Source organism: Vulpes lagopus, chromosome 21 (assembly GCF_018345385.1).
Source record: "Vulpes lagopus strain Blue_001 chromosome 21, ASM1834538v1, whole genome shotgun sequence".
Lineage (NCBI taxonomy): Eukaryota > Metazoa > Chordata > Mammalia > Carnivora > Canidae > Vulpes > Vulpes lagopus.
Window position 1 is genome coordinate 32,381,788 of NC_054844.1, and position 23,282 is coordinate 32,405,069.

General features: G+C 36.4%; 1 protein-coding gene across 2 annotated transcripts in view; it reads left to right on the forward strand.

Annotated features, from left to right (window-relative positions):
• The window catches only part of LRRK2 (leucine rich repeat kinase 2), a 143,856-nt gene that overhangs the window by 69,325 nt on the left and 51,249 nt on the right, over positions 1-23,282 (forward strand). For both annotated transcript variants that reach the window (XM_041736739.1, XM_041736738.1), the window contains 8 exons: positions 73-166; positions 2,243-2,429; positions 3,568-3,749; positions 6,012-6,241; positions 6,670-6,797; positions 8,597-8,815; positions 19,154-19,355; positions 20,414-20,502. In XM_041736739.1, the coding sequence (XP_041592673.1) occupies positions 73-166; positions 2,243-2,429; positions 3,568-3,749; positions 6,012-6,241; positions 6,670-6,797; positions 8,597-8,815; positions 19,154-19,355; positions 20,414-20,502 (1,331 nt within the window). The remainder of the gene's footprint in view (positions 1-72; positions 167-2,242; positions 2,430-3,567; positions 3,750-6,011; positions 6,242-6,669; positions 6,798-8,596; positions 8,816-19,153; positions 19,356-20,413; positions 20,503-23,282) is intronic.

A 23,282-nucleotide genomic window follows, 5' to 3' on the forward strand; every position in this document is an offset into this window, starting at 1 on the left:
TATTGTCAAATCCTATGGAAATCTAGTTAAAATGATTAAAATGTCCCTCATCTCCCTTTTATTTTCTTTTAGCTGCTATGCCTTTTTTGCCTTCTTCTCTGACAAGCCTAAAATTATCTCAAAACAGATTTACATGTGTTCCAGAAGCAATTTTAAATCTTCCACAGTAAGTTTATTATTTTAATTTCAAAACCACGCGAACTGGAACAAAACTTTCAGAAACTTGGTTTTGATTTAGGCATATCAGTTGATTTATAATTTGTAATTGATTTCTTTTTTTTTTTTGTAATTGATTTCTAAAGCTACTCATTTTAATGTCCTTAAATCTATGAATGTTTTATTTTTACTAGACAAAAGATCCAAGTTGTTGCTTGGACTTTTTAACTTTTATATTAATTTAGGGTACTATTGTGCTGAAATAATTTAAGGTTACTTAACTGTTTTACTGTTATAGACAATTGAGATTATAGTGGCTATCACTTTAACTTTTAAATTTTACTTGCTCTCAGAGGTGAATGTGCTGCTAGGATGTTATTAACTTGAAATTATACTTATGTTTGAAAGATGTTTTTGGTGGAGATTAGGAAAATTTTTATGGGTCCAAGTATTTGAGGATATTTCTGGTTGATTTCATTAAAAATGAAAGCTTCCTGTTAAATACAAATTTAGGCATTAATTAGATATCAAATATGTCATCTTAACTATCATTCTAAATGGGTTATACATTATAAACCAAATCCGTAAGTATGTATGTGCAAATATATGCATATATAGGCAAATAATAGTTATAATCTAGCCATAGAAGATGTCAGACAGACATATACTAGTTAATTTTAATCTAGCTTTAGAATGCATCAGACACTGTTTTAACTGCTCACTGGTGGATCATGTCTTTAATCTTCCTAATAAAACTATTACTATCTCCACTTTATAATGAGAACATTATTTTATTAAAGAGATGAAGTAATCTGTCTAAATCATAGTTCTTAAACACTAGTGACTCAATTTTACACTCTCAACTTGTTCATATAGGCACTTTTAGATTATATTCCTTAAAATGTGTTTGAAAGTCAAATATTTATGAAAGCTGATTAGGAGAGACATGCCATAAAGGTTTGTTCCCAGATAACTAAAAATATTATTTAGGCCTCAGTTACTCTATATTTTTAGACAACGTCTTTCAGACATCTTTTGTTGTGAAACAAAAGAATATGCAGTTGGCCAGCTTAAGTCCCCACTGAGGCTAAAAGGGGCTTCTTTTGAACAGCCTGTTGATTCTTGCCTTTATCTAAATTGCATTGTTTATTAGACATACACATCTTATCTCTAATACAGTCCAATTAATTTTATTATTTTGATGCATCTTTATGAAATATGTAGGGCAAAATCCATTGTCATTTTAAAATAAGAGCACGAATGTTGTGCAGACCTGAATCTTGGTCTAGCAGGTACAACTCTGTGAGTTTAGTTAGAATAATTCATCATGGTTCAAATATGCTGGATGAAAGGGGTCGGCATATAATTGTAAAAGTTCAGGCAACCTTTAATTGTCAAATATATCGCATTTACTATCTTTATTCTTCCTGCATACATACACTTATGTGTGATATGTATGTTTTTCTGCTGTTTCCTGCAAACTTTGGGTTGTGTATTCCCGCATGAAAGCAACCAATGTGCATTGAGAGCCTACTGTATGCAAGACATCATGTTCAGTGTTGTGATATTTATCACACTGAGACAAGCTGGTAAAAGGTTATGCCCATGCACATTATTAATTAGCTCTAGGACACAGCCTCTGAAGAATACTCCCAGTAATGATAAAAATTGAGAAGAGAAGGGGGGGAACTACATATTTGTAACTCTTCTATAGAAGACATATTTATGAATCTTGTATAGAAATGACTATTTTTGCATTTGTTAATTAAGATTTCTCATGCATCATAAACATTGGTAAACAGTCTTTCATTCTAAGATTGATATTTTATTAGGTTTCTGAACTAAGGAAATTAGGCTTCAATTTAGTTTTTAATGGTTCTTATTCATTTAAATGTTGTTCCTAGTGAGACATGCTTTTTTTCTAGCCATTATCTATCTATATATACACAGAAACACACATGCATAATTAAAATATAAATAATGTTAGTTTTGAAGTTGTGTTTCACTAGGGTGAGAATTTCCTATGTTATTTTATGTATTTTGGAAACACTCATTTGGTTTTTATCTTGACGTTATATTGTTTTAGCTTGCGATCCTTAGATATGAGCAGCAATGAAATTGAGTATCTACCGAGTCCTGCACACTGGAAATCTTTGAACTTAAGGGAACTCTTGTTCAGTTTTAATCAGATCAGCATCTTGGACTTGAGTGAAAAAGCTTATGTGTGGTCAAGAGTAGAGAAACTACATCTTTCTCATAATAAACTGAAGGAGGTAAGAGGTCATCTTATTTGTTTAAAATGACTGCCAATTTAAAAATGTGCCTTTGTGATTTGAAAATATCACAAATTATCATTTTGAAATCTGTTATTTGATATTTCTTACCTTTGGATAAGATCTAGTCATACCCTGAAATAAATGGGCATATTAGCATAAGTTAACTTCCTTAAAAATCACTTTGTGCTCTATTTTTGAAGAATTATATGAATATACATATATTTAATCATGAATGTGAGTAATGTGTTAAGTGTTTTATTTTATCACTAAATCTCTGATTTGCTAACAGACTTGCAAATACTCTACATTTCTCAAGTTGTTGCTAAGCCATCTGTAGTGTGTGTTTTTCAGCCGACTTTTTCTTCCATTTTCTTGAATTTCTGCATTCTTCCATCATGCTGCCCGTTTGTGCAGTGGGCCAGCCTTTGCTTCACTCCATTGCTTCTGTTGTAAATCTAAAACTGATTATTCATTCGTCGCAGAGAAGAAATATGTATTTTTGCCAACTTTTAAGTTTTTTTGCCTATGAAAGCCAAAAAGAATTAAGTGTCTGAAACTGTGAAGTTCAGAATAACTGTGAATGTTTTTTAGTACCTGATTTTTTTGCCAGCAAATTAATATTTTCTATTATAAAAGTATTGCATATTGCTTAATAATTTGGAACAGGAAAAAAAGCTATTACAATACTACCTAAAGTATAAACATTTAGTTGTATTTTAAGAACAGTAAGTTGCATGTAAGTTTATGACTAGATCTTTATAGCTTTAGTGAAAAAACATGGTGTAAAGGAGCAGACTGAAGTCACTGATGATTGGATTTAGATAAATATAAGGAACATCTTTACTTTCAATGTTGTGAGGAGATAAAATATATTACCAATGGATGATAGGCTTTTAAAGATTGTAAATAAGTGACTTGGATTGTTTTGGGTAAGTCCTTTATACTTATGTCTTTAAATATTTATATAGAAAACTATGACAAACCTTTGGAAAGTTTTAGAACTCTGCTGAAAGGTAACACAAGTTGCTGATAGGCTTTCTGAGCCTTTCTTTTTTCCTAGGAAGCATCTTGTTTCTTGGCAGTACACATTTCTTGCTTCCTACCAATAGGATTTTCCCTTTTTTATTTCACTAAGATTCCTCCAGAGATTGGCTGTCTTGAAAACCTGACCTCCCTTGATGTCAGTTACAATTTGGAACTGAGATCCTTTCCTAATGAAATGGGGAAATTAAGCAAAATATGGGACCTTCCTTTGGATGAACTACGGCTTAATTTTGATTTTAAACATATAGGATGTAAAGCCAAAGACATCATAAGGTTAGATAATTTTATTTCCATTTTTAAATTAAGTTCGTTTCGGATTTCTTCCATTACTTTGATGGGTATATAATTGCAATTTAGGAAATAATGTATAGTACTGTTTATGGTGATATGCTGTGTGTCATTTGCCATTTATTTAATAAATGGGTTTATAAGGTGCCCCTACAGAGCTTTTCATTTTCTCCTAGCCACACTAATGTTGAGAGCATAACTTCTCCTGATCATGCTTGTCATAGAAATGGACTGTAAAAGAAAATTATTTTTTCACCTCTTGCTACAAATATATATTCTAAAGAAATATAGCAGAGTATAATAACTTCTCAGGCTGCATTTTATATAGTAAATTGTTATCATATGTCTATTATATCTTAAAGCATTATAGATACTTAAATAATATAAAATTACTAGCTTTGATCTTACCTGGGAGGGTGAGTAACCTACTAACTCTGGTAATTTTTGAAACCACCAAAATTTTCCAAGTATCACTGTTTCTGGTCTTTACACTTGGTGAGCTTCAAATGCCTTTGGTAATGGACTTTATCTCATTCTCTGTTACCTTTTGAGCATGTCAGTCTTATTGATACTTACTTGTAAAACTGTTTATTTGCATTTCCACAAAACTATTCCTATCTATATTTATCTCTCAGGTTTCAGCTCAATCATCAACTCTCAATGTATCCCTGACTTGACTATAATATCCAACAAGGCAGGGACCATGGCTATGTTCACTCATAGTTTGATTCTTTGTATCTAACACAGAATCTGGCATACAATTTATAATTGTTGAGTTACCAGTGAAATACATAATTACCTAATTCTCTTCTGCTTAAATTTTCTTAAATTATATTTAACTTTTGATCTCTTTTTATGAGGAAAGATTTGGTTTTCTGTCCTCCTGGGCTTGATTTAATTTAAAAAGAAAGACTATCACCAGCTACGCTAAACTTGACTATCTTTCATCCTACCTAATTGTTTCCCATGATTTTCCCTTCTGAAACTGGATAGAAGGGATTGATTCAATTCTTGGCAAGCATTTAGTAGGACTACTTTTCAGTGTGTTATGCTATATTATCAAGCCACTATATCTACTTTTAAATGTGTTCAACATTTTTGGAAGGGAGAGACCTGGAGTAGTTTAGAAATTGTAGGCATCATTTGCTTTTTTAAAGAATGACTTTTTCAAAGAGTTTTGAATTCTTAATAAATAGATATTTGAACCATTGATATTCTTGCTTATTTATAATGCAAACAGAACTTAAGTTACATGTGAGAAAATGATTTCAATAATAGCAGGCACAATATCTCATCTGTCAGGTTGTTTTTCTAAAGCATCAAATAAATCATGAATTACTCCATATTCCTTTTAGAGAATGATTTATTTTGCTCCTCTAATTTTAAATTTTAGCAACATTTTAACATACTTGACATATAACACCTTTTTATATTTAAAATTTGGTATTAACATTTAACATAAAACATTTAAAATCTAGTATTAATTTAAAAGTGGTTTTATTAGCCACCTACAGCACTTCTAATTAGTTTTGATTATTTTTTTCATTAAGACTGTTTAGGAAAAGCATTATATTCTCTGCTGATAGTATAATAGTTTACATACATTAATTTATAATATAACCAGTATGTTCTCAGTCTCCATTTCCATTTTATACATGCATACATATATATGAATATATAGATTATATATACCATATATGAATATATGTGTACACACATATGCAGTCACACATAATATATCCAATATGACATCACTATCAAAGTTTAGTGTAGCAGTATGCACATATATTCTACTTTGCTGCTCTGGCATATGGGTTTTATAAAATTTTAGACCTTCCAATTTTTAGGTTTTTTTTTTTCAATTTTTAGGGTTTTATTTGTGTTATTTAAAGAATATATATCTCTACACACACGTGCATATGTATAATTCTAATTAGTTCATGATTATCAGCAGTCTAATTAGTATTGCAAACATTTTTATTGTTTCTGGTGATAATGTAATGTGTCATTATATTTGATAATGCTACCAATCATTTCAACTAACTACACTAACATCACTAACAAATCTATGCACTAAGTGTATTGAAAAACATGTACCTTATTAGGTATATGGGCTATGCAATCTTTTGCATACTATATTTGAGGACAGTCTGATATTTTAAAAATTTCAATGAATAAGAATTCACCTATATCTTAAGTACACTGTTAAGCAGTTTATTATTTAATTTTTGTTTTTTCAAATACCAGGTTTCTTCAACAGCGGTTAAAAAAGGCTGTGCCCTATAACCGAATGAAGCTTATGATTGTGGGAAATACTGGGAGTGGTAAAACTACCTTATTGCAGCAATTAACAAAAACCAAGAAATCAGATCTTGGGGTGCAGAGTGCCACAGTTGGTATAGATGTGAAAGACTGGCCTATCCAAATAAGAGGCAAAGGGAAGAAAGACCTCATTTTAAATGTGTGGGATTTTGCAGGTATTTATTTTGCTAAAGTCCTTTATTCAGAATTATCTTTTATTTAGGACAGGGATTTAAAAGCTGAGATCTTATTCCAATACTGCAGAGAGACCCAGTAGATCCTATGGAATTATTCCAAAGCCATTTACTTCTCCTAATTTTACCCTTGCCACCAGAGTGAATTTCATGGAATTCTTGTGTTAGGAACTAACAGTTGGAGCCAGCTGAAGCTTCAGTACTTCAGGGGGTTGGTAATTGACACACACGCTAAAAGTTACCAACTCCTAGTAGGAGCCCAATGGGGTCTTCTAAACATTGTCTTTGGCTGTTTCTCGCTCTCTCTTTTTGTATGCTAAATATTAGATATTATCACCTAAGAAAAAATTTTTTAAAGGCTTCTTGCCTATTGTTTGGAAAGCTAAAAGAAGTCTCTAATCCTTCTTTAGGTCGTGAGGAATTCTACAGCACGCATCCCCACTTCATGACCCAACGAGCCCTTTACCTTGCTGTTTATGACCTCAGCAAAGGGCAGGCTGAAGTGGATGCCATGAAGCCTTGGCTCTTCAATATAAAGGTCAACTGTTCTAATTATTTGAAAGTAGAAAATATTTTTTAGGGATGCCTGGGTGGCTTAGCGGTTGGGTGTCTGCCTTTGGCTCAGTGCATGATCCCGGGTTCCTGGGTGCAAGTCCCACATCAGGCTCCCTGCATGGAGCCTGCTTCTCCCTCTGCCTGTGTTTCTCTGCCTCTGTGTCTCTCATAGATAAATAAATAAAATCTTAATTTTTTTAAAAAAATTTTGTGCATGTAAGGTAATTGATTTTGGACAGACAGTTGCTTCAAACAGCCTCCTAAGTTTTTAAAAATAGAATTAGAAGCACTAACGTTTTGAGTTGGAGAATTTTATTTTATTTTTTTATTTATTTATGATAGTCACAGAGAGAGAGAGAGAGGGAGGCAGAGACACAGGCGGAGGGAGAAGCGGGCTCCATGCACCGGGAGCCTGATGTGGGATTCCATCCCGGGTCTCCAGGATCACGCCCTGGGCCAAAGGCAGGCGCCAAACCGCTGCGCCACCCAGGGATCCCGTCAGTTGGAGAATTTTAAAGTATAATTAGTTTGTGACATGAAAATAGTGTGTTCCATATTGGTAAATGTTATGGATACTTAAAGCCCTTTAAGCTGAAAGAATGGAAAATGTATAACTTTTTGATCATTTTATTTTATTTTATTTTTGAGGAGGGAGGGGCAGAGTGAAAGGGAGAGAGAATCCCAAGCAGCAGGCTCCATGCCCAGCGTGGAGCCTAATGCAGGGATCAATCTTAAAACCCTGAGATCATGACCTGAGCTGAGATCAAGAGTTAGATGCTTAACTGACTGAGCCACCTGGGCACCCCTGATCATTTTATTTCTTAAATGGAGGATGAACTTCCCTGACTTAAACTATACTAAACAAAAGCAATCCATGCATCATCAGTTATGTCCTCACTGGCAATGTAGTAAGAAGTACTTCAGATCTTGCACTTTTAAATGGCATCAGATTAATAGACTATTATATCTGGAATCCCTTTTTGTAATTTTTCCACTTTGTCCCTTGCTGTCATGCTGTTAGGCATTTCTTGATGTAGTACAGCTTTTTAGAATTGAGATAAAGCAAGAGAGAGTGATGTTCTTTGAATGAAGCATCAGTGGGCTCTCCTGTGAGCCAAGTCCTTAAAAGAGTTTGTGTCAGGACATTTTAGCAGATATTCTGGCTGCATATAAGCCCATTTTGTAATTTTTTGTAATTTTTTTAACTTCCTTTTTTTTGGGTCATAGCTAGCCAAAGTGAGCGAATATTATAGTGGTGGTCATACTTGCTCTAGTACCTTTTTTTGTTGTTGTTCCTGTGGACTACAAATCGAATGACTTTAAAATGAATTCAGGAGATTGAATTTATAGATAAGGAAGAGAAAATATAAACCATATTATGTCATTTTGATATAGTCTTGGGTTTATTAAATGCTTATTTTATTTAGAAGTCCAAAATACACTTACAGAATAACCCATTTTAAGGCATAAAAGAAAAAAATAGGCTTCTACTGTTATATAGGCTGCCTGAAAAGTGGTATAACTTGGAATAAGAAGGAGTATAAGAATGACTTTAAATTTTTTTAAGGTTAAAAAATAAAATAAAATAAAATAAAATTTCTTAAGGTTACCTTTTTCCCCTAAGTTTAAGGAAGGAAAGATAGTTGACATTTTCTTCTTCTTGATGTCTTTTAATTTCTAATTTCCACTCAACTGAATTTCATAAAGAGTAAATATGAACAGAACTGTAAGCAGTCTTGATTTTAAAACAAACACAAGAGTATTTTGTATCACTTCCTATAGGCTCGTGCTTCTTCTTCCCCTGTGATCCTCGTTGGCACGCATTTGGATGTTTCTGATGAAAAGCAGCGTAAAGCCTGCATAAGTAAAATCACCAAGGAACTCTTGAACAAGCGAGGGTTTCCTGCAATAAGGGATTACCACTTTGTGAATGCCACTGAGGAATCTGATGCTTTGGCAAAACTTCGGAAAACCATCATAAATGAGAGTCTTAATTTTAAGGTAATGTGGCTAATGCCTTCTGTAGACTGGTGAATAAATATAATTTATTAACTCTCATGTTACACAACTGTCAGAAGTCTTGAGAAGAGAACAACTCTTAAAATTGTAAGTTTTTCATAGCTGTTAGGATTACTAAAATACTTCAATTTTAAGGTTTCTTACTTATGCCATTCCTCATTTCAAATGCATAGAAATGGGAATAAAACTAATTAGAGGATCCTGAAGGAAACGAATGTCTGAGCGGCTTAGAGAATGTTTCTGAGAGAATCTGAGAACATGTTTCTGATGCCCTTTCTCTCACAACTTTTTGTAGTGGTAATTCAGTCAAAGAATACCAGTGAATATTGGGGTCGCAGGATTATCTTTCCTCTATTCTTTGTTCTTTCTCCACTTGCTCCTTTCTTTTGGAGTTTCTCTTCTATGTACACCCTGATCTGTGCTTCCTTCACATCTCTTATCAGTGTGATACCCATTCCACATCTTTTTCTACCCTCAGTATTGTGAGATGGTCTTTCATGAGGTTGCCAAGATTGTGAATTTGATTTTCAACAATGTCTAAGCAATTTTTTAGTCCATATAAACTGGGTTTTCAATTTTATTTATTTTTAAAGACTTTATTTATGTTTTTTTTTTCTTTTTTTTAAATTTTATTTTTTATTTTTTTAATTAACTTTTATTGGTGTTTAATTTACCAACATACAGAAAAACACCCAGTGCTCATCCCGTCAAGTGTCCACCTCAGTGCCCGTCACCCATTCCCCTCCAACACCCGCCCTCCTCCCCTTCCACCACCCCTAGTTCATTTCCCAGAGTTAGGAGTCTTTATGTTCTGTCTCCCTTCCTGATATTTCCCAACATTTCTTTTCCCTTCCTTTATATTCCCTTTCACTATTATTCATATTCCCCAAATGAATGAGAACATACACTGTTTGTCCTTCTCCGATTGACTTATTTCACTCAGCATAATACCCTCCAGTTCCATCCACGTTGAAGCAAATGGTGGGTATTTGTCGTTTCTAATTGCTGAGTAATATTCCATTGTATACATAAACCACATCTTCTTTATCCATTCATCTTTCGATGGACACCGAGGCTCCTTCCACAGTTTGGCTATTGTGGCCATTGCTGATAGAAACATCGGGGTGCAGGTGTCCCGACGTTTCATTGCATCTGAATCTTTGGGGTAAATCCCCAACAGTGCAATTGCTGGGTCGTAGGGTAGGTCTATTTTTAACTCTTTGAGGAACCTCCACACAGTTTTCCAGAGTGGCTGCACCAGTTCACATTCCCACCAACAGTGTAAGAGGGTTCCCTTTTCTCCGCATCCTCTCCAACATTTGTTGTTTCCTGCCTTGTTAATTTTCCCCATTCTCACTGGTGTGAGGTGGTATCTCATTGTGGTTTTAATTTGTATTTCCCTGATGGCAAGTGATGCAGAGCATTTTTTCATGTGCATGTTGGCCATGTCCATGTCTTCCTCTGTGAGATTTCTCTTCATGTCTTTTGCCCATTTCATGATTGGATTGTTTGTTTCTTTGGTGTTGAGTTTAATAAGTTCTTTATAGATTTTGGAAACTAGCCCTTTATCTGATATGTCATTTGCAAATATCTTCTCCCATTCTGTAGGTTGTCTTTTAGTTTTGTTGACTGTATCCTTTGCTGTGCAAAAGCTTCTTATCTTGATGAAGTCCCAATAGTTCATTTTTGCTTTTGTTTCTTTTGCCTTCGTGGATGTATCTTGCAAGAAGTTACTGTGGCCAAGTTCAAAAAGGGTGTTGCCTGTGTTCTCCTCTAGGATTTTGATGGAATCTTGTCTCACATTTAGATCTCTCATCCATTTTGAGTTTATCTTTGTGTATGGTGAAAGAGAGTGGTCCAGTTTCATTCTTCTGCATGTGGATGTCCAATTTTCCCAGCACCATTTATTGAAGAGACTGTCTTTCTTCCAATGGATAGTCTTTCCTCCTTTATCGAATATTAGATGGCCGTACATTTCAGGGTCCACTTCTGGGTTCTCTATTCTGTTCCATTGATCTATGTGTCTGTTTTTGTGCCAGTACCACACTGTCTTGATGACCACAGCTTTGTAATACAACCTGAAATCTGGCATTGTGATGCCCCCAGCTAAGGTTTTCTTTTTTAAAATTCCCCTGGCTATTCGGGGTCTTTTCTGATTCCACACAAATCCTAAAATAATTTGTTCTAACTCTCTGAAGAAAGTCCATGGTATTTTGATAGGGATTGCATTAAACGTATAAATTGCCCTGGGTAACATTGACATTTTTACAATATTAATTCTGCCAATCCATGAGCATGGAATATTTTTCCATCTCTTTGTGTCTTCCTCAATTTCTTTCAGAAGTGTTCTATAGTTTTTAGGGTATAGATCTTTTACCTCTTTGGTTAGGTTTATTCCTAGGTATCTTATGCTTTTGGGTGCAATTGTAAATGGGATTGACTCCTTAATTTCTCTTTCTTCAGTCTCATTGTTAGTGTATAGAAATGCCATTGATTTCTGGGCATTGATTTTGTATCCTGCCACGCTACCAAATTGCTGTATGAGTTCTAGCAATCTGGGGGTGGAGGCTTTTGGGTTTTCTATGTAGAGTATCATGTCATCGGCGAAGAGGGAGAGTTTGACTTCTTCTTTGCCAATTTGAATGCCTTTAATGTCTTTTTGTTGTCTGATTGCTGAGGCGAGGACTTCCAGAACTATGTTGAACAGCAGTGGTGAGAGTGGACATCCCTGTCTTGTTCCTGATCTTAGGGGAAAGGCTCCCAGTGCTTCCCCATTGAGAATGATATTTGCTGTGGGCTTTTCGTAGATGGCTTTTAAGATGTCGAGGAAAGTTCCCTCTATCCCAACACTCTGAAGGGTTTTGATCAGGAATGGATGCTGTATTTTGTCAAATGCTTTCTCTGCATCTAATGAGAGTATCATATGGTTCTTGGTTTTTCTCTTGCTGATATGATGAATCACATTGATGGTTTTACGGGTGTTGAACCAGCCTTGTGTCCCAGGGATAAATCCTACTTGGTCATGGTGAATAATTTTCTTAATGTGTTGTTGGATCCTATTGGCTAGTATCTTGTTGAGAATTTTTGCATCCATGTTCATCAGGGATATTGGTCTGTAATTCTCCTTTTTGGTGGGGTCTTTGTCTGGTTTTGGAATTAAGGTGATGCTGGCCTCATAGAACGAATTTGGAAGTACTCCATCTCTTTCTATCTTTCCAAACAGCTTTAGTAGAATAGGTATGATTTCTTCTTTAAACGTTTGATAGAATTCCCCTGGGAAGCCATCTGGCCCTGGACTCTTGTGTCTTGGGAGGTTTTTGATGACTGCTTCAATTTCCTCCCTGGTTATTGGCCTGTTCAGGTTTTCTATTTCTTCCTGCTCCAGTTTTGGTAGTTTGTGGCTTTCCAGGAATGTGTCCATTTCTTCTAGATTTCCTAATTTATTGGCGTACAGCTGTTCATAATATGTTTTTAAAATCGTTTGTATTTCCTTGGTGTTGGTAGTGATGTCCCCTTTCTCATTCATGATTTTATTAATTTGAGTCTTCTCTCTCTTCTTTTTAATAAGGTTGGCTAATGGTTTATCTATCTTATTAATTCTTTCAAAGAACCAACTCCTGGTTCTGTTGATCTGTTCCACAGTTCTTTTGGTCTCGATATCATTGAGTTCTGCTCGAATTTTAATTAACTCTCTTCTTCTGCTGGGGGTGGGGTCTATTTGTTGCTTTTTCTCTAGTTCCTTTATGTGTAAGGTGAGCTTTTGAATTTGAGATCTTTCCAGTTTTTGAATGTATGCTTGTATTGCGATGTATTTCCCCCTCAGGACTGCTTTTGCTGCATCCCAAAGATTTTGAACGGTTGTATCTTCATTTTCATTAGTTTCCATGAATCTTTTTAATTCTTCCTTAATTTCCTGGTTGACCTTTTCATCTTTTAGCAGGATGGTCCTTAACCTCCACGTGTTTGTGGTCCTTCCATATTTCTTGTTGTGATTAAGTTCTAATTTCAAGGCATTATGGTCTGAGAATATACAGGGGACTATCCCGATCTTTTGGTATCGGTTCAGACCCGATTTGTGACCCAGTATGTGGTCTATTCTGGAGAAAGTTCCATGTGCACTTGAGAAGAATGTGTATTCAGTTGAGTTTGGATGTAAAGTTCTGTAGATATCTGTGAAATCCATCTGGTCCAGTGTATCATTTAAAGCTCTCGTTTCTTTGGAGATATTGTGCTTAGAAGACCTATCCAGGGTAGAAAGAGCTAGATTGAAGTCACCAAGTATAAGTGTATTATTATCAAGGTATTTCTTGAGTTTGGTTATTAATTGGTTTAAATATTTGGCAGCTCCCACATTCGGGGCATATATATTGAGGAGTGTTAAGTCCTCTTGTTGGATAGATCCTTTGAGTATGAGATAGTGTCCCTCTTCATCTCTCACTATAGTCTTCGGGGTAAATTTTAATTTATCTGATATAAGGATGGCAACCCCTGCTTTCTTTTGAGGACCATTTGAATGGTAAATGGTTCTCCAACCTTTTATTTTCAGGTTGTAGGTGTCCTTCTGTCTAAAATGAGTCTCTTGTAGACAGCAAATAGATGGGTCCTGCTTTTTTATCCAGTCTGAAACCCTGCGCCTTTTGATGGGGTCATTAAGCCCGTTCACATTCAGAGTTACTATTGATAGATATGAGTTTAGTGTCATCATATCTATTCAGTCCTTGTTTTTGTGGATTGTTCCACTGAACTTCTTCTTAAAGGGGAATTTTAAGAGTCCCCCTTAAAATTTCTTGCAGAGCTGGTTTGGAGGTTACATATTCTTTCAGTTCCTGCCTGTCTTGGAAGCTCTTTATCTCTCCTTCCATTTTGAATGAAAGCCTTGCAGGGTAAAGTATTCTTGGTTGCATGTTCTTTTCATTTAGGACCCTGAATATATCCTGCCAGCCCTTTCTGGCCTGCCAGGTCTCTGTGGAGAGGTCTGCTGTTACCCTAATATTCCTCCCCATAAAAGTCAGGGACTTTTTTTCTCTTGCTGCTTTAAGGATCTTCTCCTTATCTTTGGAATTTGCAAGCTTCACTATTAAATGTCGAGGTGTTGAACGGTTTTTGTTGATTTTAGGGGGGGATCTCTCTATTTCCTGGATCTGAATGCCTGTTTCCCTTCCCAGATTCGGAAAGTTTTCAGCTAGGATTTGTTCAAATACGTATTCTGGCCCTCTGTCCCTTTCCGCACCCTCGGGAACCCCAATTAAACGTAGGTTTTTCTTCCTCAGGCTATCATTTATTTCCCTTAATCTATCCTCATGGTCTTTTAATTGCCTGTCTCTTTTTTCCTCAGTTTCCCTCTTTGCCATCAACTTGTCTTCTATGTCACTCACTCGTTCTTCCACCTCGTCAAGCCTCGTCGTTAGGACTTCTAGCTTGGATTGCATCTCATTTAATTGATTTTTAATTTCTGCCTGATTAGATCTAAATTCTGCAGTCATGAAGTCTCTTGAGTCCTTTATGGTTTTTTCTAGAGCCACCAGTAGCTGTAAAATAGTGCTTCTGAATTGGCTTTCTGACATTGAATTGTAATCCATATTTTGTAACTCTGTGGGAGAGTGGGCTGTTTCTGATTCTTTTTTTTGAGGGGTTTTCCTTCTAGTCATTTTGCTCAGTGCAGAGTGGCCAAAAACAAGTTGTATTGGGAAAAGGAGAAAAAGAGAGAGAAGGAAAGAAAAGAGAAAAAGAAAAAAAAAGAGAAAGAAGAAAAAAATAGGGGAAAAAGAGAAGAAAAAGAAAGAAAAAGAAAGGAGAAAAAAGAAAAAAAGGGGGGGGTGGGGGAAGCAATCAGAAATCAAGAAGAAAGAGAGAAAAAAAAAAAGCACAAAACAAAACAAAAAAAACAAAACAAAACAAAAACAAAAACAAAAAAACAAAAAACAAAAAAAACCACGGGGGAGTATCTTCCGATTCTGTGTAGTTTAAGTCCCTTGACTTCCCTTGGAACTGGTCCGTCTCGCTGGTCTTCTGGGGGAGGGGCCTGCTGTGCTGATTCCCAGGTGTTAGCACTTGGGGGAGCTGCTCTGCCCCTGCCTGGTGCAGGGCTCAGTGGGGGTGTTTACCCCGTGAGGCCCCGGGAGGAAGCCACAGTGGCGGGGGCAGCTCTGGGACCCTCGAGTCAGCTCCCGCAGTAGCTCCGGGGCTCTCCGTCTGCAGGGCCTGGGGGCTCCGGGGCGGGGCCGCTGATCTGCTCAGTTCCAGGCAGGAGCGTCCTCGCTGTCCTGGGCCCTCCCGGCCTCTGCCTGTCCCGGGGGAGGCCGGATCCTGGGCTGTGTCCCGGCGCCCTGTGCTCCGGGGCCTGCGCTGTTGGATTCGCGCCGCCGCCCGAGCCCCTCCGAGCTGTTCCCGGAGCCGCGCAGCCCCCTCCGCGGAGCCGCCGCCCGAGCCCCTCCGAGCTGCTCCGGGTCCCGCCGAGCGCTGCAGCCCTTAGGGAGCTCGGCGCACTCTCCGGGGCGCAGTTCCTCTGTTACTGTCCCAGGGAGCCCGAGGGCGTCCCCGCCTTTCTGGGGATCCTGCTCCAATTCCCGGGGAGCCCCTTTCCGCGGGGAAGGTCGGTGCAGCTCCTGCTCCTCCGGGACGGGGCTCTCCTGTCCTGGGGACACTCGCCCCGGCCTCAGCCCGGCTCCTCGGGGCCCCTCCCCCTTGGAGGCCTTTTGTTTCTTTATTTCTTTTTCCCCGTCTTCCTACCTTGATAGAAGCGCGAACTCTTCTCACTGTAGCGTTCCAGCTGGTCTCTCTTTAAATCTCAGGCCGAATTCGTAGGTTTTCAGGATGATTGGATGGTTTTCTAGGTAATTTGCTGAGGACAGGTGACTTGGGGACCCTACTCTGCCGCCATCTTGCCCCTCCCCCCTTTATTTATGTTTTTGACAAAAGAGAGAGGGAGAGAGTGTGTGCATAGTAGGGGGAGAAGCAGAGAAAGAGGGAGAAGCCGATTCCCCACTAAGCAGGGAACCTGATGCAGGGCTCAATCCCCAGGACCCCAAGATCATGACCTGAGCCAAAGGCAGACACTTGACTAAGCCACCCAGGTGTCCTTGGGTTTTCTATTTTAGAAATTATGTTTTGATTTCCAAAGTTCTAGTAAGCCAAATATAATTCATAGGGTTCATAAAATACAAGTAAATTGGTTATTAGGGAGAATACTTGTTTTTAATACTTGCAGGAAAAAGATATCTTTCCTAAGTTCTACAGATACTGTAGTATAAACTACACTGAAAATTCCTCAAATAGTTTCATGAGCCAAACACAATGGTCAATTTCATTGTTAGTCCCTGTTGGTTTAGCTCATTAGCACTAATGATCAAGGCTATGGCTTATAACTAGGGTCCTGTTTTGCCTGGGCATTCCCAGCGTGATTAATAGTGTCCCACTACATTCTCAGAAGCATTCCAATTTGGATGATAAATTACACAATCACCCTGGTTATAATGTGTTGGCCAGTTAGCTTAGTTCTGTTCCATTTGCACAGATTATGCTCCTATCTAAAACCTAATGAGCCATTTATAAATGTGTTGGTCTTTGTGGTGCCCAGGGAGAGAATTTGCATGTTTGTATCTTTCAATACATTTATCACAGTCACTAAAAGATTTTACCATCCGTGGGTCAGTAGTGGCATCTTATGTAAGCAGAACGACATAGTATTTATTTGGAGATTTTCCTGTTCTCTTATTGGACATATGATTAAAGAGCAATGTGACTTTTAACAAACAAATACACAAAATTCATGTATCCAATTAAATATTCTCTATCTAGGCAGTTTTCCTTCGAGACTACGCCTGTACTTACAGAATTTTACTGTTAATTATAACATTTTAGTAGCTCCTATTCTTGTCATATATGTCAGAGCATATATCATATTTTTAAAAAGACTTCTTGGAGAGGAGTTTGTTTTCAAAAAGCCTGGATTAGTTGAAACAAACAGATAAAGTATGAATAGTTTAGTTGAAGTATAGATAAACTGGTTGGTTCATCTAACTGGACTAGTAGTGCTTTAGCATGATAGCAAGTTATCACTATCAATCAATAAGACCAACTTTCTTCCTGCACTCATAAATGAACCCTGAAGCCAACACAAATGCTTTGATAAATGGCTAGATTATTGGAAGAAAGATGTATATTGCTAATGGTTGCATCATTCTGGCATTTTAGTTTGAAAATCCATCTGATTGCTTTGCAGAAAACTGGCTCTTTCAGGATCTTTCAGAACCAATGATCCTGCCAGAGCTTGAATATATTTTCATCCCTGAGATGCTTCAACTTGTATTCAAGCAGATTTTTAAATCTATTAGAGATTATTATTTTGTCCTGGCATTTGTTTTTCATTTGCTCCTCTATCTTGGCTCTTCTCTATTCTTTCCCTATCTTGCCTTTATTAACATGTGTCTATGCAGACTCTAGAATAAAAATTTTGTTTTGGCTCTTGGTGATCCCATAATCAAGCTAAAAGGAGAAGTAGGACAAAACAGAGTTCATTGCCAACATTACCCCTTTCAATCTTGTTCAGCCCATTCGCAGAGCTGGATTCTCTGATTGTCCTGTAACTCAGCACTATAAAATTCACCCCTTTGCTATGTAATTTGCTTTCTGTGAGAACACTGTTTACTTCTATACAGTAGATTTTCTTTCTTGAGTTAAAACACAAACTTCAATATGACGTCTATTTTGTCTTAATTTATAAATGATGAAGAGAAGGAATATGAAAAGTGGAGATTAGTGGATTTATACGTAATTTGCTGTGGTATTGGATACATGAAAACAGTTTTTTGAATGATTGGAAGTGAATACGTAAGTAATAGTATGACTATTATAAATAATGCTCCTTAAAGTTCTACTTAAGAGTAGAAAAAGAGAGACGCCTTGGTGGCTCAGCGGTTGAGTGCCTGCCTTTGGCCCACGGTGTGATCTTGGAGTCCCGGTGTCCTGTTGTCCTGGGGTCTAGCCCGCATGGGGCTCCCTGCATTCAGCCTGCTTCTCTCTCTCTCTGTCTGTGTCTCTGCCTCTGTCTCTCTGTGTCTTTCATGAATAAATAAATAAAATCTTTAAAAAAAAGAGTAGAAAAAGAGCACCTTAAATTTGCATGTGTGTGTGTAATAAACCCAACTTCTGTTTATAGTAAGTTTAAAAATTTAAGTAGAAATTCTTAGGTAAAAAGAATACAAGAATATATAAATGGGTTGAGAAATAGGGAGAGTTTGCCACCTGGTGGTTTTCAGAGGCACTTTAGTCACTATTGTTACAGTTGCATTTCTATTTAAAATTAGATTCTCCTGGGGAAAAAAGTTCGGAAAAGATTTTTTATTATAGAAATTATCATCTTAAAGTGACTCTTTAAAATTTTTTATGTATTTCAGTTAGCATACAATGATTAGATTATGAGTGTAATAGACCAAAAAAAAAAAAAAAATCATCCTCTCCTGTCAAAATTATTTGTGTTTAGATGATTTTTTGTTTTCCCAAGTTTGAAGTTCCATGAAAAAGCATAGCTGGGGTAAGGAGATTTCATGTCTATCTCTTGATATGTACATTCCATTAATGTAACATTTTGCAAATAACAAGCACAAACTTTAATGTTTTACATTGGAGCATAAACATTTTCATCTAATAAATAAGGCCTTAAGGCTTTGGAATACTTACTGACTTCTTATGCTAACATATCTATTGCATATATGTCTAATGTCTTAGAAAATAGCAAATCCCTTATTTATGGTTAGTGATTTATCCTGGGTTGTATCATGGTTTTTCTGGGTTGTATCATGGTTTTTCTGAATTGTTAGATAAATATTTCCATATTATTTTGATAGTTCTTTCTAAATTGGCTTCTGTGTTTATATTTTTCTTATTTTAATATTTTGTTTATTCTTCACAGTTTAAATAGTTTTTTTTAAAAGATTTTGTTTATTCATGAGACACACACACACACACACACACACACACAGAGAGAGAGAGAGAGAGAGAGAGAGAGAGAGAGAGAGAGGCAGAGACACAAGCAGAAGGAGAAGCAGGCTCCATTCCATGCAGGGAGCCTGACCACAGGCTGACCCCAGCCTGTCCTGGGTCTCCAGGACCACACCCCAGGCTGAAGGTGGTGCTAAAGCGCTGAGCCACCCGGGCTGCTCCAGTTTAAATAGGTTTACATCACATTTTGATTTTATTTAAAAAATACATTTCTGAATAATATTTTACTTTCCTAACAACTATTAGCACGGAATTTACCAACCACCCGACATGCATATGAGTGAAATGAATTTTTACAGCTTGTCATTTGTAATTACACAGATCCGAGATCAGCCTGTTGTTGGGCAGCTGATTCCAGACTGTTATGTAGAACTTGAGAAAATCATTTTATCAGAGCGTAAAAATGTGCCAATTGAATTTCCTGTAATCGACCGGAAACGATTATTACAACTTGTAAAGGAAAATCAGCTGCAGTTGGATGAAAATGAGCTCCCTCATGCAGTTCACTTCCTAAATGAATCAGGTTTGTGTGTTTGTTACATATTTTTTCAAAGCTCTAGTACAGTCATTTATAAGAATATATTTAAACCTTGTACAGAATTTACATACAAAACTTAATAGAATATCCATAAAATTCTTGGACCATTGACTTTTTCCTTTTGAAAGGTCATCATGTGCAATAATGTTGAATCATATGCCATATTATAGAAAAAACATTTAGAAACCATCTGGGACAGTATTGGGAAGAGTATCCCAGCAGGAGTTAAAACATGAGGGTTCTAGAAATTGGCTTAACTATTCAGGAGCTTTGAGACCCTGAGCACAAGCCATATCTTTTCATAGTATCATTTGAATTTAGTGTGTGTGGAGTTATTTGTATACTATAAAGGGGAATTATTATTGGGGTGGTCTAACTGGGCACTTAGAGGATCAATGGTTGCCTGAGATAATAATGCACCTTTTGAATGGCAGATCTTACCTGTTGCATTGCACATAGTCAGTGTGACCTCATAGATGAAAACACTCGCAGAAGCTTCTGTGCTATTTGTGTATTTGATCAATATGACCTTGCTAGAAAGCTGTGAGTTGATTTGTAGTACTAGAGTTAAGTGGCTGAGAAACTGCTTTTAATCCCTAGATTCTGTTGTGTGAAAAATAAATCTTTACATGGATTATAATCTGTTCCTTTTCCCCCATTATTCTTAAGCCAGTAGCTTTCTGCAATATTCTGTATTTCTTACCTATATTTGAAAATAAGATATCTTTGTAGGATATATTTAGAAAACCAAAAAAAAATCTGTGAATTTTTTATTATTTGTAAATATATATACAAGACAATGCATGCCATTGTCTCACATATGCTTGTATATGATTATTTTATTTAGTTCAAAAATTCCTTTGTATATCTGGACATTAGAGCTTGGGAACTGGAATGCCCAGGTTCTAGTCTCAGCTCTGCTACTAACTGTGCTGAGATTTCCTCATCTGTAAAATGAGGAGGTTGGACTAGAGTCTCTCAAAAGCCCCTTTTTATTTGTATATTGTGGATCCCATGTTTCACTGTTTGATTTTTTACTATAGGGGTCCTTCTTCATTTTCAAGATCCAGCTCTGCAGTTAAGTGACTTATATTTTGTGGAACCCAAGTGGCTTTGTAAAGTCATGGCACAGGTTGGTGTCTGGTATTTTTGTGGCATGAGGGTAATGACTGAAGAGTGCTAAAAATGATGGAATTTATATTCAGTTAAGGTAGAAAGTCCTGTACATGTAGAATACTGTAGATCAATTCATGTAGGAGTCTACATAAAGTAGAGCTTCATGAAAGAAGGGACAATGTCTGAGAGTTCACTTCAGTGTCTTTGTTTCCAACTTACAGACAGATGTTGTCACTGTGTTCCACAGTGCTTTTCTAGAGCTTGATGACACTTTGGTTTGGTTATTGGTATAGTCAGTTGAATGGAAGCTTTGTGAAAATCCTTGGGGGAAATATACATAAGAAAATTGGATGGTGAGCCTAAAACCTTTAGACAGCATGAAGGGAAGTTTTGACTCTTGAGTGGAATATAAGCTCTAAATGCTTACAGTTTTGAAAACTGGATGGTGATGGTTATGGCTGTCCTTTTTCCATTTGTATTTCATATGGAAAAGTTTTTCTTTTGCCAATGATAATCAATTACCGGTAAGCTTATCTTAATTAGTTACCATCTCTATAGGTTTGCCATAGAAAAATCCATCCAAGCAGAATACACTAGCTCAGTGTTACTCACTGTCAGATTGCACCAGATAATTGTTTGTTGTACATTATAGGATGTTAGCAGCATCTTTGGTTTCTACCATCTAGATGCCAGTAGTACTCCCCTAGTGTGACAAGCACAAATGTGTCCAGACATTGCCAAATATAGGTGGGGGTGCAAAATCACCCTGGTTGAGAACAACTGCATCTAACTTAATCATGAACTGAAGGGAGCTTGAGGAGACTCTCTAACACATGTACTCACTCACTGACAACTATATTGTTTATGAGCATAATGCACAGTTTTGAACGTGACTCCCTGAATCCCTAAAATGATTCTGTCTTTTTACATTAGAATCATCTCTTCTAACTAAACCATAATAGTAATTAAATTCCCTCATATAATTTTGAATGATAGTTTCTAAATTTTATCTAAGGAATAAAAGGAAGATATTTTAGACAGGAAACTCATTTTTGGCTAAATCCTATATCATGGACTTTGAGAGCATTTGAAACACAATTGGCAATTGTAACATGATAGTAATAACTATTTTGGTAGATGTTTTTATTTTTATTTATTTTATTTTTTTAAGATTTTATTTACTTATTCATGACACACACACACACACACACACACACACACACACACAGAGGGAGAGACACAGGCAGAGGGAAAAGCAGTCTCCATGCAGGGAGCCCGACATGGGACTCGTTCCCGGGTCTCTAGGATCATGCCCTGGGCTGAAGGCAGGCGCTAAACCGCTGTGCCACCCAGGGATCCTGATAGATATTTTTAAAGTAGATTTTCATCCTTTTGCACATATGCCATGGAAAGTGATTCCACTCATTTACTAAATGGGAATGAAGCTGGTAGAGTGGTCAAGGGCACAAGCTCTAGAGTCGGCATGACGTATGTTCAAATTTCTTCTGTATCTTCCTTAACTTTGTGACATTTCTTAATGTTTTAAGCCTTTGTTTCTTTACTTGTAAAATAAGGATAATAACTGTTATTTTTTACATTGCTTCCCTAATTCAGTGTAAGTGAGAAGTAAATGTTAGCTAATTTTATGTTTAACCTATTTGGTAATTAAAGATATTATTTTAGGAAATGAAAAAAACCTTCAAAATTGTAAAGATGTATCCATAAAATTTTGGAAAGTGTGCCAGGTACAGAGCTAAATAAAAAATATGTGTAGGTGGGTATGTTCTGTACAACAAAGGGAGTTTTAAATATACCCTGAAGATTTTTGTTGTCCTAGATGGTGCACTGTATCAGAACATAACTAAACTCTAGATAGTCAAGAAAAGGCTAAAGTTGCACTAAAAAGTGATGTTTTTCCATGTGAATTGGTAATATTTAAAATTGCGCAGATACAGATAATATAGGAGGGCCTCTTATTCAGTAGAATAAAAAAGTAGTTTGCATCAGAATCACCGTCTTTTAACAAAAGCAACCTTCTACCATAACCACAATAAAATCCCTGAAGATTCATGGAGAAATTAAGTTGAAACTCCATGAAAGTTCTTATTAGCATAGTTATACTATAAACATGATAATTTAAGTGAAAAGTCAAGAATTTGAACAGTTCCAAGTTATATTGAAAGATCTAAAAGAGTCAGTAGAACAATTAAATTTCATATTAATTTAATAAATGCCATCATTTTTGTTTATGCTGATATATTAAAGTATAATGTCATTTTCACCAAGACTTAAAAAAAATGAAAGCTATAAATGATCAAATGAAAACAAGAATGAATTGTCTGATATCCATCAGCAAAAATAAATAGGGGTATTCACCTCCATGAATCATCAAGGCAAGGTCAGAAACAATTTCAGGGTGCAGAAGCTCTAAGAGCCTACCTACCCTTCTCTTTGCTCCAGACTATTAGGTCATTGGATTTATTAAAGATGTTTCTGTCATTGCACAGAGAATTTTGCAAAAACTCATTTAACTGTATGATAAAAGAGATATGAAGGACACTTACTGAATTAATCAGGTGGAACATTAAAAAGCTTGCATGGCAATGTAATCTTGTTAAAAACTTGGGTGAGGAACTTGGGAAATTTTCTTTCTTTGCATAACGGCATATGTTAGCAATTATAAGTTATGAGGCAGAAGGAATATAAAGAGTTCTTTCAAAGGTGATAAAATTTAGATAACATTTCAGTTTTGTATTGCTATGTAACAAGATACCCCCAAACTTGGAGTAAAACATC